A 16950-nucleotide genomic window follows, 5' to 3' on the forward strand; every position below is an offset into this window, starting at 1 on the left:
GAAAGTAGAGTAAGGACCCCCTGATGGGTAGAAATTACAAATGGAAGGCTGAGAAAGTGTTACTTAACATTCCACACTGCTCTGGAATGAATATTGGAGAAGGAAATGGCAACCCACTCCAGTGTTCTTGCCTGGAGAATCCCAGGGACGGGGGAGCCTGGTGGGCTGCCGTCCATGGGGTCGCACAGAGTCGGACACGACTGAAGCGACTTAGCAGCAGCAGCTGGAATGAACCGTGTGGACTGGGGTGATCTGGGTGGCTCCCTGCTCTGTATGAGCAGGGCTGCTCTGTCTTCGGGGACTTCCTGGAGCTTACTCAGAGGCAGACGGGACTGGACACCATCACAGCATCCTCTGAGAGTTCCCAGTCTCTTCATCCCCAGAACAGTTAGGCCCTGTACCACCAGCTTTGGCCATGAAACCTACAGAGGCAGACCGCGGTCGCTGCTGTGTAGGGCCTGGTGTCGCTCTCCAGACCTGGCACCTGGTCACACGTTCTCCCGTGCAGGCCTCCTGGTCACTCTCTGAGGTCAGCAGGACAAGTGAGACGTGACCAGGGCCACAATTCGCCATCAGGGTGTGTGCACCTCTGCCTCGCCTCGCCTCTTCCTGTTCAGGCTTCTGGAAATGCTATTATTGACAAGTGTTATTTCTCAGGTGACATTGTTAACGTTTCCTTCTACTGCATGATTATAATAAGATGTTTAAAACAAGTCAGAACGTCACAAATACAAGAGTTTCCAGGCATGAAGCTTTGTGACATTCCCAAGTGGATTTTCTTTATGGGATCATGAACACGCCACTGTCAGTTGAAAAGTTGTCTAAAAGAAAATTTATCGGGTTTTTTCAGATTGACCAGGATGAGAGAGGGGAGGGAGCAAGAAAGAGACACCTGTTGATTATGAACCTGTCAGTGTCTGAACTTTTACACAATTGTCCCTAAAATATTTTAAGCAGAACAGAGATTCTCTCAGTGAGGAGCTCGGGAAATTTAGATTTGTTTCTTTTATTCAGGAAGCCATTAGTGAGAATCTCCTGTGTGCTGGGCAGTGTGGTGGAATTAGGAAGATAGTGATAAAACTGGCACAGTCCCTGACCTGATGGAATTTACAATCTAAAGGTGGAAAGGGCAACAGCCAAAGACCCGTAATTGTATAATTAATTATAATAGGAATGGGGCTATAGAGGAAAATGGGCATGAGGTCTTACTTGGGTCTTGGGGACCTTCATTTTTCAGGGTGATCAGAGATGCTTCCCCAGGGATGCTCCCAGGCAGGCTGAAGCCTATAGGATGAGCAGGAGCTGGCCTGCGTCACCAAGGGATATCTGGTTGGAGTCAGTCAAGACAGCAGGGACAATCTGGAACCTGTGGTGCTGGCACTTGTTGTTAAGGTCTAAGTTGTCATAACACTGACAGTTGACTCCCCACTTAACTCAAAGGCCCTCTCTTCCCATTTGCTGTAGGAACCACCTCCAGCCCAGGACTTGGCTGTTGGAGGACTGAGTTTCTTGAGGTCAAACAGATACACGAGTTTGTCCTTTCAAAACCAAGACCCCACCTCTTCCTTGTTTTGCCTTTCCAGCATTCCTTCTCCTCTCAGGTGTACAGCTTCTTACCCGTCTCTCTAGACTCTGCTCTACCTCTTTTCAGATCCTCTTGGATCTCCCTGCTGAGTCCTCCAGCTTCTCCAACAGCACACACACACATTTAGTTTTTTGATTGAGGGAAAGAAAAAAGCCGCCTTCTTGCACTGACCTGGGGGAAAAACTTTGGAATACCCACAGTTCTGTCCTTTGACAGTCACCAACCAAAACTGTTCTTCTGTACCAGACTCACCTTGAATAAGGTGAATATTTTGAAAGAAATATTTTCCTGACTGTATGAGCTACGGGTAGATTTGACTACAAGTAAATCCAAAATAATCCTGGCTTCAAGAGGTAGAACTTTATTTCTCCTTCATGTGTAAGATGCCTAGTGATAGGCACTCCAAGGCCAGTGTGGCATTTTCACAGACTGGCCAGGATGTGCTCTCCTGTCCTGCTTTCTCATCATCGTAACACACAGATTCCACTTCATGGTGCAGAATGGCTGTTCAGTCTCCATCAGTTACAAGTACTAGCAAGGAGGAAAAGAGAATAGGAAGTTGTGCCTTCTCTATTTGCTGGTACTTACTCCAAGGCCTCACAAACTCTCACATTTTATTGGCCAGAACTTAGTCATGTGCCCGAGTGAAATTCTGTTAACAAAGAAGAGCAGATACCGTGGGGCACCTGGCTGTCTCTGCCACACTGACATTTAAGATCAGCCATCACTTTTATTCCCTGTTCAGCCTATTTTAAGATTTTTTATTATGACAAAGTTTAGACATTTGCAAAAAGAGAACAGTGTAATGAAGCCTGATCTCAGAGCTTCCATGGTTGGCCAGTCTTGTTCCTTCCAGACCTCTTCCTGCCCCTCTGGTTTATTTGGAAGCGAATTTTAGACATCCTAACATCCGTTCCTCTGTAAATACCTTAGCACATAGCTTCAGAGCAGGGCACTTTTTTGCGAAGGGCCAGATAGATGTTTTAGGTTTCTGGGGCTGTGCTTGGTCTTTGCTGCATGTTGGCCTGGTGCGTAGTCTTTGTTTTTTGTTTTAATTTCATTTTTTTTTTAAAAGCATTTTTACCTTGAGAGCCTTACAGAAGTGTCAGGGTGTGTAATTTCCTCGGTTCTGTCTCATCACAACAAAAATTTGACGCGATGCACGTTAAAGCCCTCAGCGTGTCACAGCTCTCGGACAGTGTTATAGCTCTGTGTTACAGCGCAGTTTTATTTAGAAAATAAAGGAAAATACATCCTCGAGACGTGAGGGCATGCGGACCCAAAAGACGCCAAGAAAAGAGAAAAAGAGTGTGCATGCAGAGGAGAAAGACAACCCCCCCACACACCCTTTGGCTCCTCCTTTTATATGTTTTTTCCCTCCCCTGGGTCTGCCCTATGTAAATTGGGCTAGCCAGGAGCGCTGATCTACCTGAGGTCCTCACTCCGTCAGTCGGACCTTCCTTTGTTCTATTTTCGCCACCGCCATTCTGGACTCCTTTGTCCTATGCTAACTACCTAACAGAAGCAAGCCCTTGGCTGGATTTGGCCTGCAGGGAGTAACTTGCTGTTTCTAAACAGTTTGTTTTTCAATTTCATATCCAAATAAATTCCACACACTGTTATTCATTAATAGGTGTCTAAAGTTCTCCCTTCTCTGTAGTTTTATCCTTGCAGCTTATTTGTGTGTGTTTAAGGAGGGGTTGTTTCTCCTGAGAGTCTCCCATACTCTGGCTTTGCTGATTACATCTTTACAGTATTATTTAACATGTTCCTCTGTCTCTCGAGGGCTTCCCTGGTGGCTCAGATGGTAAAGAATCTGCCTGCAGTGCAGGAGACTTGGGTTCGATTCCTAGATCAGACAGATCCCCTGGAGATGGGAATGGCTACCCACTCCAGTATTCCTGCCTGGAGAATCCCATGGACAGGGAAGCCTGACGAGCTACAGTCCATAGGGTCGCAGAGTCAGACACAATTGGGCGACTAACACTTTCACTTTTCTTTCTGTCCCTTGAATTTCCTGGAAAATTAGGCTGAATCAGATTCAAGTTTGTGTATTTAGAAGAATGTTTCTTGGGTGCTGCCCTGCAGTTCCTTCTAGAAGCATCTTTCCCTTTTTGATGCTAATAGCCGTTGATGGTTATTGCTTAGATGGTTCATTCCCTGGGGTTGCTAAATGGCAGCATTCTAATTCTTCCTGCCTTCCCTTCCTCATTCCTTAGCAGGAATACTTTGAGAGAGACCTCCCCTTGTCAGTCATGGTTACCCTGTGTTATAATTCCCAGAGAAGAGGCAGGATCAACGCTCAGTTCCTTTCTTTACTTACGGGTTATCAGAAAGAGTGTTCCTCAGCTTCCTCTAACATGACCCGTGGATTGAGATTTTTACTGGAACATTCTGAATGCAGGCGTATAAGCACACTGTGTCCAGCCCACTGCACGTAGGACCTGTAGTGGTGTTCCCGTCCCGTCTTTGAGCAGTGACAGCTTCTTCACATTGTTTCCTGAGTTCATTTTGACGTGATCCCAGAAGTCTTTGATAGTTTTCTCACTTTGGGGTATGAAAAGATGTTCTGGGTTCATCTTGTAGACTTGTGTGTGAATGTGGTAATAACTTTATTGAGACATAATGCCTCCATCGTACACTTCACCCATTTAGAACGGACAATGTAGTGATTTTTAGGATCTTCTCTGCATCGTGCAGCCAACTCCACAGTTGATTTTAGACCGTTTTCATAGCTTCAGAAAGGAACCCCACACCCTTTGTACTGTCCCCAGACCCTGCCCTTGTTCTCTCCATCCCCCCAGCCTTTGGTAACTGCTAGTCTACTTTCTGTCTCTGTACATCTGCCTCTTCTGAACACTTTACATGTATAAATAGACTCATGTACTATACCGTTTGGCCTTTTGTGATTGGTCCTGTCACTTAGCATCATACTTTTGAAGTTCATCCATGCTGTGGCGTGTATCAGTACTTTATCTCTTTATTGCCAAACTGTACTCCGTTGCATGGATACACCACATACTATTTATTCATGGACATATGGACGTCTCAGCTGTTTCCACCTTTTGGCAGTTTGGGGTAATGCTGCTGCTGCAGACACTCAGGTATAAGTTTTGTGTGGGTTGTTGTTGCTCAGTCGTGTCTGACTGTCTGTCTGGATATATGTTTTCATCTCTCTTGGGTATACGCCTAAGACTGCAAGGGCTGGGCCATATCGTAACTCTGTGTTTGATCTTGTAACAGACCACCATACTGATCTCTAAAGCAGATCTACCGTTGTACGTCACCACCAGCGATACACGGGGGTTCCAGTTTCTCCACGTCCTCACCAGCACCTGTCACCATGGGCTTCTTTGACACAACTGCCTAGTGGGCTTGCAGCAGTTCCTCACTGTGCTTTTGCTTTTCATTTCCCTGATGGCTGATGATGATGAGCATCTCTTCCTGTGCTTACTGGCCTTTAGAGAAACGTTTATTCAGATCTTTTGCTTATTTTCAAATTGTGTTATTTATCTTTTTTTTATTATCATTATTATTGAGTTGTAATCACCTAGTACATTTCTTCCCACCAACCTGGTATCAGCCAGATTCCTTTAGAGAGCTCTGGTCCCCTTTCTCGGGGAATGGTGTTCAGAGACCTCATTCCACAGTTCCTCGTTGCTCCTAACTGACCACGTGCTAGTTTCTTTAAGAGAAAACATGTCCTGAGTTTATTCTGGTAGTTCCAGTTCACTTCCAGGACCACTGGAGTTTTAACTTACTGTCATCAAGCTTATATCTTAATTTCCTTCCTCCCACTCTGAAAAATCCGAGTTTTCAAAAATATCAACGTAATGACTCATTTGTCTTTTTCAGAACACAAACACAGTAGTCTCAGAATAACAGCAACCTCCTCCATCAGCATGAGTATTAGAAATTATTAAAGATATGTCAGAGTTATTTTTTACCTTCAGGTTATCCGTCAGTTTGCAGTTATTTGAAATAGTTCTTCTTTGTGTGGCCATAGGGCTACATGGTCTGTCCTATGTACCTTCTATTTGCGTACTTCCTGTGTGCAGTATTCTTAGTATTCATTGCATTACGGAAGCGGAGAAAGAGAGGAAAGGGGAAAGAGGAAGACGACAAGGTACGTATAGAAGGAAACTGCTGTGTAGGAACTGTGTGATGTACTTTCATAAGTCAGAAAAGGCATCATGCTGCTATTTCAGGTTCATTTCAGGTTCATACACTCCGCGTTTGGGGGTGTTTTGTGGGTATGTTTTTTAAATTACAGGGTATCTTAAAGTAAGATAAGCCCTCCCCAGTCCACTCTCTGAGCAGTTCACCAAGTATTTTCTCTAGTAGACCTGCTGACATGAAACACTGCACTGAACATTTACTGCTTTTTCCTTCTCACGGGTTTTGGGTGTGGAAGGACTTCCTATCCAGCTAGAAGTTGTAGCAGCAGCAGCTCCTTTGGGGCTGTGATAACGCTCTGCTTAGTTACAGTCAGGGGAAGGGCTTTCAGTGATAGAGTAAGCTTGTTCAGGGCCTTTTTGGGATGACTCCTGAAAGCTTTATTGAAGACACAAGTGCTCAGTTTCTCAGTTACACCCCTTCCCCATGCCGGCCTGGCCCCGCCTCTGGGCTGATGGAATCTGAGCTCTCCTCTGGCTGCCTTGTGTTGAAGCTGCTATGAACTCCAGAAGCAGCCTTCGGGAGTCCCCTGCCAGCCCACTGCCCGCGGGCACCTTGTGCTGAGCACGGACGGGAAGGAAGACACTTCCTCTGCTCTGTTGACACCACGCCCCACTTAGGCTGGGGCGAGGAAAGTCCCTTTTTGTCACCATGGAAGTCTCACAGGGTCTGGGGTGCCCTGTGATGGCGTTATACCTCTGTAGTTACAGGAAGCTCCCCAGTGGCCTGCGTCCAGCAGACAGCTCGCCAGTAGAGGGGCTGTGTTGTGGCCGTAAGCTCAGGGCCCGGCGGAGACAAAGATGTTGACAGGTCGGGACGTGGCCTGAGCAGAGCAGCAGGCCCCCGGCTGCAGAGGAGGGCGCTTGCCAGCTACAGCATGTTTTCTCCCCATGTGAGCCCGGAGGGCTTGGCCTCCCCACGCACAGCCCACGTGCCCTCTGCCAGGCAGAGACCAAGAAGGTGAGAACAGATAGGAGTGTGTCTTACCTGAGCCCTGAACCGAGGGTCATTTCAGATGGAAGCATCTCTGTGATCACTCAGTATGAATAAAATGAACCTAGAAATGAAGCATTATGTATTTAGAAAGGAACTTTTCCAAATACCTTCTGGCTTTTGGAAACTGCGGACCCAGTCTCAGTCATCTCTCAGTCTCTCCTAACCTGTGCGTAGGAGGACCAGAAAGTCTGACGTCCTCCCAGAAATCTGGCTTCAGTGGAGGGCATAGGGCTTTCATTGGGGTTGAGGGTGTTGGGACAGTTGCCAAGGACGCGCCCATTCTAAGGGCACTCTTACTACCTGTGAGCATGAAGGCCTACTGGCCAGCCTGTCTGGGCTGGAGGGCATGGTGACCATGCCCCTCACCTGCGGCTCTGGGCCTGGGCCTGGCGGGGTGGGGGCCGGGGGCGCCAGTCTCTGCCTTGGTCTGGAATGCGGGTGCACACTTGCACACGTGTGCTATCTTCAATGATTCTGTTGCTGTTGTTCATTAGTTGGCTTCGCACAGCTGCTTCTCCAGAAAGATGGCCTTCTAATTATAGTTGCTCAAGAATTAGTGGAATGTTTTCCTGCCTCGGCAGATGCGAGTGTACACACTTCTGTCTTCCCTTGCCCTGCTCGTAAAGAGCATGAACATGAGTGTGGGGCTTCCAAGGACTCCCCCTGATGCTGCACCCCCAGGGTAAACTGCCTCCCCCATCCCTCTACAGGTGACAGGATGCGGGGGGCTGCCTCCCTCTTCTGATTGCGTCAGCCCTTGGCTCTGCACCTCGTCTGTAATCACCAGCCAGGTAGCTGTTCCTTCAGCATGTGGGGGGTCATGTTTAACTTGTAGATGGTGGTTAACGGCCAAGGCAGACCTTCTCCTCTCTTCTCCCAGTCCTTGACTGTGGGCGGCCGCCACCCTCCTCATCTCTCCAGGAATAGGCATCGACTGTGGCAGAGTGGGGTGACACTGACTCTGATTATATGGAGTATGCCTGTTTTCTCTTTTAATTGGTATTTCAGAATTACTATATGTTCACTGTAGCAAATTAAGAAAAAGCAGAGAGGCAAAAGCAAGAGAATAAGGGGTGTTTCACAGCCATCTTTTTTTCCATACATGTGTTTTTGGTTGTGTTTTGTTTCCAAAACATACTGTGTGTCCACCAGTGTACCATCTGGTGGGTTCTTTTCCACTTAACATTGTATTGTCTTTCCACACTATCATATATTCTTGTTCTGAGTTTTCTTAATAGTAGTATAATGGTCCATTGTTTGATTCTATCATAATTTATGTAATCAGTACCTAGTTCAGTTCAGTCACTCAGTTGTGTCCGACTCTTCCAGACCCCCAGGCCTCCCTGTCCATCACCAACTCCTGGAGTTTACCCAAACTCATGTCCATTGAGTTGGTGATGCCATCCAACTATCTCATCCTCTGTCGTCCCCTTCTCCTCCTGCCCTCAATCTTTCCCAGCATCAGGGTCTTTTCAAATGAGTCAGCTCTTCGCATCAGGTGGCCAAAGTATTGGAGCTTCAGCTTCAACATCTGATCTCCCTTAGGATGGACTGGTTGGATCTCCTTGCTGTCCAAAGGACTCTCAAGAGTCTTCAACACCACAGTTCAAAAACATCAATTCTTTGGCACTCAGCTTTCTTCACAGTCCAACTCTCACATCCATACATGACCACTGGAAAAACCATAGCCTTGACTAGACGGACCTTTGTTGACAAAGTAATGTCTCTGCTTTTTAATATGCTGTCTAGGTTGGTCATAACTTTCCTTCCAAGGAGTAAGCGTCTTTTAATTTCATGGCTGCAATCACCATCTGCAGTGATTTTGGAGCCCCCCAAAATAAAGTCTGACACTGTTTCCCCATCTATTTCCCATGAAGTGATGAGACCGGATGCCATGATCTTCGTTTTCTGAATGTTGAGCTTTAAGCCAACTTTTTTACTCTCCTCTTTCACTTTCATCAAGAGGCTCTTTAGTTCTTCGCTTTCTGCCATAAGGGTGGTGTCATCTGCGTATCTGAGGTTGTTGATATTTCTCCCGGCAATCTTGATCCCAGCTTGTGTTTCTTCCAGCCCAGCGTTTCTCATGATGTGCTCTGCATATAAGTTAAATAAGCAGGGTGACAATATACAGCCTTGACGTCCTCCTTTTCCTCTTTGGAACCAGTCTGTGTTCCATGTCCAATTCTAATTGTTGCTTCCTAACCTGCATCAGTACCTAGTAGTGAATATTTAATTCTGGAATATTGACTAGTCTGATTTTATCTGTGACATAGAATGCTGCAGTGACCATTCTTTGTGGCTTAATTTTTTTACATATCCATGTTATTTTCCTTGGGTTAAATTGTTATAAAATATATGCAGATATTTAAGGCTTTTGATGTGAACTGACAAGTAGTCATCTTTTAGAAAGACTCCCCAAATCATTTCTTCCCTCTATCATGGAAGTCTGGAAGTTTCTGCTTTTATTACCATCGGAACTGGAGAACTTCTAATGATTATTGACCATTGGTTTTTACATTTGTAAATTTCTTTGGTATTTTTTTTGGTGTGTTCACCTTTTTTCTAGTTTTTGTGTTTTTTCAAAGAATGCTTGTTCCATGAAGGAAATGAATACCATGAAGGGTATTAACTCTTTGCCTTCGCATACTTGTTGCGGTTGCTGGGCAATGTGTTTTTAGTTGGAGAAGCTTTGCAGTCTGATCTAGGGGCACACTGCCACGTTGCCCCACTTTCTTCCATTGCTGCCTCCTCTGTAATTTTAGAAATAGTTGTTCATGATGAAAGCCTGAACTTCTCCTGAGACACAAGAAGGTCCTGCCCAGGAGTGCATCAACAGGAGAATGGATGAAGGAATTGGTTTATCCATACACTGGAATATAACTCGGCAACAGAAGGATCACACACAGACACGGCCATTTACACTGAGCAAAAGAAGACGGGCGAATAGAGACAGAGAGTGGGTTGGTGGCTGTGAGGGGCCCCGAAAAGTGCAGAGTTTCTTTGGAAGTAATGACGAGCCCCGAGGTTGATTGTGCTGATGGTGCCCAACACTGTGGACAGACTAAAACCCGCTGGATTGCACGCTTTAAATGGCTGGATTTTATGGCGTAAAGCTGTTCAGAAAAAGGTAGACGCAAAAGTACATATTGTGCGGTTCCACTTACATCAAGTTTTAGGCAGAAGTGATCCAAGAAACAGAAGTGAGAAAGTAGTCAGTTGAGGTGGGGCAGATAGACTAGAGAGAATGGTGGAAACATTTTGTTTTTTGTTTTTTTTTTTTAATTATTTATTTGGCTGTGCTGGGTCTTAATTGTGGCATGTGGAATCCAGTTCCCTGACCAGGGATCGGACCCTGGTCCCCTGCATTGGGAGCACAGAGTCTTAGCCACTAGACCACCAGGGAAGTCTCTCATTCTGTATTTTTTGAGTGGGTCTTATATGGAATATGCAGCCATAAAGGTCATCAAAGTCAGGGGAAATGAATTCTCATTGAAAGAAAACCAAGTAAACCCTAATTGCCTTTTTTTTTTCTCCTATTAAAAAAACTTATTTTCTGAAGTCATTTCTCTGATAGGTGATAAGCCCTGAACTTTCTGTCAGGTGACAAAGATCCCCACTCATCATCTCTGGGTACCCACAGATGCTGCACCCACAGATAGCTCACTCTGGGAAACCACCTTACCCCAGACCACAAGCTTAATCGTTAGTAGGCAGCATCCTGGCTTCAGAGAATTCAGAGCAGGTCTTCTCCACAAACCAACTGGGAGTCACTGCCAGGAGTTTGTGTGATGAATTTAGTCATTCTGAGACAGTGGGCTGGTCATTTCCCCCTTCCAAGAGGAAGTGTCTTTATGCATGCGAAACTTCTCTGCGCGCTGTGGAGGTGTTTTGGGCGGGTAGGACATGTTTTGGGAAGTCATGAAGATTACCTGAGTCAAACAATACTCGCCCATAGGGTGAGTGGGGACTCTGGGCGGTGGAGGGCAGACAGCTGGCCCACCTTGTCAGGACATTCAGCGTAGGAGCTCTCCTCGTGTCTCACCTCGTTTCTCTTGTGTGGGGGTAGGAGCTGGTCAGACTCACCATCGAGAAGCAGGGGCATCCGTCTCCAACAAGCCCTGTGAAACCCAGCTCCCCAGCCTGCAAACCTGACAGGTAAGTGCTGACTAAGCCCTCCAGGGGTTGCGGTCTCGGTCGGTGGACACTTGAGAAAGAAGGGAGCCCCCGCCAGGCAGACCGTGTCCTGTGAGGCCCGTGGTCCCTTTTCAGTGACCTCTGGGTAAGAGCCCAGATTACCATGAAGTGTGTGTAGCTCACACCTATCTTGAATGATTGCCTGGTCTCAACATGGTCTTCTCCCAGGACACCATGTGATGTGCAGAGTGACCCTACCTACACTCTTCTTGACCTGCTTCCTCCCATGATGAGAAACAACTTTGACAGATTGGGTTTTTAGGGGTTTGGCTTGAGAGCATTACTGAGGGTGATGTGGACAGTTTAAGGCCTTGCAATAATTTCTACTCGCAGCCCCTAGTGAAAATAATAACACCTTCATTTGGGGGCATTTTCGAGCATCGCGCAGTCCAGAGATCCCTCTCACAGATAAGGAGACAAAGGTGCAGACTCAGGGGCCGTGGCCAAGCTTCCGTGGGTGATCGAACTGGACTTGAAACCCCATCTCTGCCATGGAGCCCAGGGCATAGTGTCAGCTCTGTGTCCTGGGCCCCTTGGACACTTCCCTGCCCTGGTCACATCCTGACACTCTCAGGGTCTGTGCTTGCCCTGGGGCCTTCTGTAACCCCGAGTTCTCCTCAACCCTCCAGCCAGTCTGAGCTCCCCCTGACGGATCGAGAGATGGAGATACTAAACAAGACGACCAGCCTGTCACAGTCAACCGAGGGGCTCCAAGACTCTATGGACGAAGAGGTTGCACCCCCCAAGCCCCCCTTACCTGGCATTAGGGTGGTTGATAACAGGTACTTTCTATTTTTCTAGCTCTCTCATCTATTTCTGTTGTAATCTCACAAACGGATGGTGCCAGCCAAAAAGAAGATGGTGCCATTAGGGGAAGAACTTGCTCTTCAGGCACACTGGTGGTTTGACCTTCCTCAGGACGCTGTCTCCAGAGGACAAGAGTCCGGCCCGGTGCCGGCCCCTCGCCCTCCCCTGCCCCCTCGCCCTGAGAACTCCCAGCCGCTGCCTTTTAGCCCTAGCCAAGCAGAACCTGGTACCATTTGTCATGAAAGGAAAAAGCAGGGACTTTCAGATGCTAGGCTTTCGGCAGAAGGGGAGTGGGGTGGAAGTCGAAAGGGTGGAAAGTAGGATCCGTGTCTAATAATGTAAGAACCTCACGCCCACACCCTACCGCCTGTATAAAAGCTTTTGCTCAGCTTGTCTGGTTTGATGGCTCCTTGCTCTGTTTCAGTCCTCCACCAGCACTGCCCCCGAAGAAGAGACAGTCGGCTCCGTCCCCCACGCGTGTGGCCGTTGTGGCCCCCATGAGTCGAGCCACCAGTGGCTCCAGTTTGCCTGTTGGAATTAATAGGCAGGTAATTACTCCCATCCAGAAAGGCAGAGGTCAACTTCGGGTCTGGTGCATTGGTTCCTAAAACTGAAAGAAGCCCAGTGGTCTTAAGTCCCTGTCTTTGGTCACAGGGAGGAGCTCTCTCCCTGGGCAGCCCCCGTTCCTGAGTGGTCCTTCCCTCTGCAGGCCGTGGTGGGGTTCCCTCCCAGGGTGAGGAGACAGGGCCCAGCCCAGGGCCTCCCTTGGTCAGAATGCTCCGAGCGCCTGTAGAGGCCTTTTCTCAGAGGCGCCGCGTGCGTGGTGTTTACTGCCTGCAGCCAGTTTCTGCACGTCCCACTATTTCCTTCGCTAAGTACATGCACCTGCTCCCTCCCCTGGGCTCAGCCGCCACCCCCCAGCAGTGACTTGGGCCTGTTCTCACTTTGCACACGAGGACTTTGACGTGGACTGTTACGCACAGAGACGGCTGTCGGGAGGCAGCCACTCGTACAGCGGTGAGTCTCCCCGCCTGTCGCCCTGCAGCAGCATCGGCAAGCTCAGCAAGTCGGACGAGCAGCTGTCCTCTCTGGACAGGGACAGCGGGCAGTGCTCCCGGAACACAAGCTGTGAAACACTAGGTGAGCCACAGGCATGCATGTCACCACCGCCAGCTTCGCGCGTCCCGGTGGCTCCTGTGAGGTCAACAGCGAGGCCAGTCACTGGCTCTGTTGACCTTAAGTCCATCAGGATCTGAGCCATGGTGTCCTCTTCTGCAGAATGAGGATACTAGAGTCTGTCTCCAAAGGGGGTTGAAAGTTTATTGCAGTAACACTGTGAGACCACAGAGACATGGCAGTGGTCACTGTTATTACAGTTGGTCCGCCAGTGTGTCTCTAGACTCCCTTTGCCCAAGGAGAGCCCACATGCTAAGAACTGTAAATGGAGGGGAGGGCCCCAGGCAGCTTCTGACAGAGGACGAAGGCGAGTGAGCAGCTAGCGCTGACCTCGGGTGGTGGGGCCAGAGGAGGGTCTGCGGCAGCTTGGCAGAAGGCGTACAGGGCACTGAACTGTTCATGTCCTGTGAGCTAGACATTTCACTTCTGAGAGTTTTCATCTTAGGAACACAGTCCGAGGTTTATAGGAGGATTTCCATGTAGAGACTTTAATCTCAGCATCATGAAGAGCCCTGGTAGACTAGGAACAACCTGACCACTCAGTGTAGGAAATCAGCAGACTCGTGACATGCCCCCTTGGAGGAATAGTATGCAGCTGTGCTAAAAACCAGTCCTGAGTTAACGACCAGTGGATCAAGCCAAGACTGCTTATATGGTGTTTTCTTAGAGTTCAAAAAACAGAATCCAGGGGGAAAAAACTTTGCAGGTAATACATCTAGTGGTCAGCAGAGATTATAGTTAGGTTATGGGACTGTGGGTGATTTTTGTTTTAGGCATAGTGTTTTTGGCCATGTTTTCTACAGTGGCCATGCGTGTTTTTCTCTTTTAGGTAAAACTTTTAAAAATCTGGGAAAGTGTGAAGAATAGGCTACGTACCAGTCATACTCCCATCCGGTTTTACTTTTATAAGCAGTAGAAAAGCTTATCCTATAAAGTAAAGCGGGAGTCTTTGTGGATGAGACGGGGACGTGTCCCCTGAGCAGGACAGGTCAGGGAAGAGGAGGGGGTCTTTCCTTCCTGTGGGGTCCGGGGGCTCACCGTGTGCTTCCCCTGTTGTGTGGATGCAGATCATTACGATCCTGACTACGAGTTCCTTCAGCAAGACCTCTCCAACGCAGACCAGATACCTCAGCAAGTGGCCTGTAACCTCAGCCCGCTGCCAGAGTCCTTGGGGGAGTCTGGGTCTCCCTTTCTTGGCCATCCTCTCCAGTTGCCTCTGGGCAGCTGTCCCCAGCCAGATGGGTCCTCAGCCCCGGGGCAGCAGACGGACGTGCCGCCAGCCCTGCCCGAGAAGAAGCGCAGGAGTGCAGCCTCCCAGACCTTGGACAGCTCTGGCTGCCGGGCGTCCTACGAGCGACACCCCTCACAGTACGACAACATCTCCGAGGATGACCTGCAGAACCCAGCCTCCGTCCAGTCCGTCCCCTTCACGCCCTTTGCTGCTATTCTTCCCTTTCAGCAAGGAGGTTCCTCAGCCTCTGTCGACTTCATGGGTGATTTCACTGTTTCTGAATCAACGGGTGACCCAGAAAAACCGCCACCTCTCCCCGAGAAGAAAAACAAACACAGTAAGCTTTTGTTACTCTATTATGGGGTCATGCCTTTTGTGCCCTAAAGCGGTGTTGCGTTTATTGAAACGGTAGATCAGAGTCAAACCAGTGGCCTCATTGTTTCTGAAAGGCAGACCCACACGTACAGGGACACTTCGGGAGCCTTGTGTTGTCAGTCCTGGGGGTTGTTCTTAAAAGCCTGGTGAGCTGACCTCTCCTCATGGTCTCAGCAGAACCTCAGGCCTGGTCTCCACAGAGTGTTTGGCTTCTCGTATGGCAGTCAGCTGACCTGGCCTGAACATGTGGTGACCAAGAAAAACAGGGACCGTAGCCTCAGGGCAGCGTCACAGCAGCATCGGAGCAAAGCAGGGCAGACACCACCCCAGGGCCTCTCTCAGGCTCCTGGCAGTGCATGGGAGCCGTTAGAGAGAAGCCCCTGGTCCCACTCTGTCTTCTGCTCACAGACCCTGAAGTACCATGCGATGACTCGAGTCTGGGGTTGCTGCTTGGACCAGAGGCTCTGATACCTGATGTGATCAGGGCCTGGGGGTAGAGCTGAACTTAGGGGGTTTTGTATTCTGAGTGTTTCCCAAGTGTGAGTTGGCCATCCAGTTCCCAAGGAGCATTGTGTGGAATTTGCTTTTCTGTTCGCTCCCCGACTGCTGCACGTGGCCCGGGTCTCTGCCCACCTTCTCCCCACGTCACCTGCAGGGTTCTGCCTTGTTTTCCATGGGCAGACTGGCTGCCACCGTCTCTCTGTGTGCAGCCACGTCAGCCCACCACCCAGGATGCCCTGGCCTTGGTGGGAGCGTCTGGCAGGAGACTGCTGTGACCTGGGTGTGGAACCCACGCTCCAACCCCAGACAAGTGTGTGTGCTCGGCCCGTGCCCAGAAGGGTGCCCGCCTAGTGACCGCCCTGGATGCCCCCTGCTTGGGTAGTGGCCTCGGTGTGAAGGGAGAGCTAGCTCCATGGGGCTGAGGGTATCATTCCCGTCTGTCATGGAAGTTCCCTCACAGGAAGCCAGGGCGTGGAGGGAGCTGCAGACAGAGGCTCCAGGGGCATTTCCTTCTGTGCCTCTCCAGCTAGCCTGAAAGTCTGACTGGTTTAGCTCTCCAGTTAAGGCAACTTTCTGGTCATTTGAAAGCACAGAAGACAGCCCTGCAAACTTGTCATTGCCATGGTCTTAATGTTGGAACCCAGGGTGCTTGTGGCGCTGAGCTGTGACCAAGGGGGACACACCCGCTCCAGACTGACGGCTGTGTACCCTGTGCCCTCACCCCAGGGCCCGGGGCTTCTCAGCCTCGGAGCTGGTGTCCTTTCCTCTCTGGCCCCATCACCCCTTTGCTCCCTCCTGGGGCATGCACAGTCACACTGAGTAGGCCAGTACTTATTCCTGACGAAAGCACCTTACCCGCCGAGCACACGTGTGTACAGAGGCCGCTGACACCCCAGAGCTCCCGCCACCATCTGGAGGAGGGGAGGGCGGGGCGGGGTGGGTCCACACGAGTAGATCGGGGTTACCGAGAGGGCTTCTTCTCCTGGCCAGCCCTCCCTGCTTCGTAAGGCCCCCAGGTTCAGTCAGCTCCAGCAGTCATTTCATCAGAACCCTCTAGGGTCTTCAGGAAGGTCTGGCTCTGAAGATGGGACTGATCCGTCACCACTGGAAGTGAGAAGTAAAGTCTATTCTGATGCCCCCACGTGGGGTGAGGGAGTGTGGTCCACATGGACGCCCCCGTGTGAGGAGAGAGTGCGGTCCATAGGGATGCCCCGCGTGAGACTGAGGGAGTGGGGTCCACACAGACGCCCCACGTGAGACTGAGGGAATGCGGTCCACACGGACGCCCCGCGTGTGACTGAAGGAGTGCGGTCCACACGGACGCCCCGCATGAGACTGAGGGAGTGTGGTCCACACGGATGCCCCGCGTGAGGAGAGAGTGTGGTCCACACGGATGCCCCGTGTGTAACTGAGGGAGTGGGGTCCACACGGACGCCCCGTGTGTGACTGAGGGAGTGCGGTCCACACGGATGCCCCGTGTGTGACTGAGGGAGTGGGGTCCACACGGACGCCCCACGTGAGGAGAGGGAGTGGGGTCCACACGGACGCCCCGTGTGTGACTGAGGGAGTGCGGTCCACACAGACGCCCCGTGTGAGGAAAGAGTGCGGTCCACACGGACGCCCCACGTGAGGAGAGGGAGTGCGGTCCACACGGACGCCCCGCATGAGGAGAGGGAGTGCGGTCCACACGGATGCCCCGTGTAAGGAGAGGGAGTGCGGTCCACACGGACGCCCCATGTGAGACTAAGGGAATGTGGTCCGTACGGACGCCCCGCGTGTGACTGAGGGAATGTGGTCCACACGGACGCCCCGCGTGTGACTGAGGGAGTGCGGTCCACACGGACGCCCCACGTGAGGAGAGGGAGTGCGGTCCACATGGACGCCCCGCGTGTGACTGAGGGAGTGCGGT

At 50.1% G+C, this 16950-nt stretch overlaps 1 protein-coding gene across 15 annotated transcripts in view; it reads left to right on the forward strand.

Annotated features, from left to right (window-relative positions):
* RAPGEF1 (Rap guanine nucleotide exchange factor 1) overlaps nt 1–16950 on the forward strand; it is a 137268-nt gene that overhangs the window by 83314 nt on the left and 37004 nt on the right. For all 15 annotated transcript variants that reach the window (XM_086324475.1, XM_086324482.1, XM_086324476.1 and 12 more), the window contains 5 exons: nt 10824–10912; nt 11581–11733; nt 12183–12306; nt 12715–12898; nt 14002–14502. In XM_086324475.1, the coding sequence (XP_086180601.1) occupies nt 10824–10912; nt 11581–11733; nt 12183–12306; nt 12715–12898; nt 14002–14502 (1051 nt within the window). The remainder of the gene's footprint in view (nt 1–10823; nt 10913–11580; nt 11734–12182; nt 12307–12714; nt 12899–14001; nt 14503–16950) is intronic.

The sequence above is a fragment of the Bos grunniens genome, chromosome 11 (assembly GCF_055505025.1).
Source record: "Bos grunniens cultivar Pamir isolate PY7600 chromosome 11, Bosgru_T2T1.0, whole genome shotgun sequence".
NCBI lineage: Eukaryota > Metazoa > Chordata > Mammalia > Artiodactyla > Bovidae > Bos > Bos grunniens.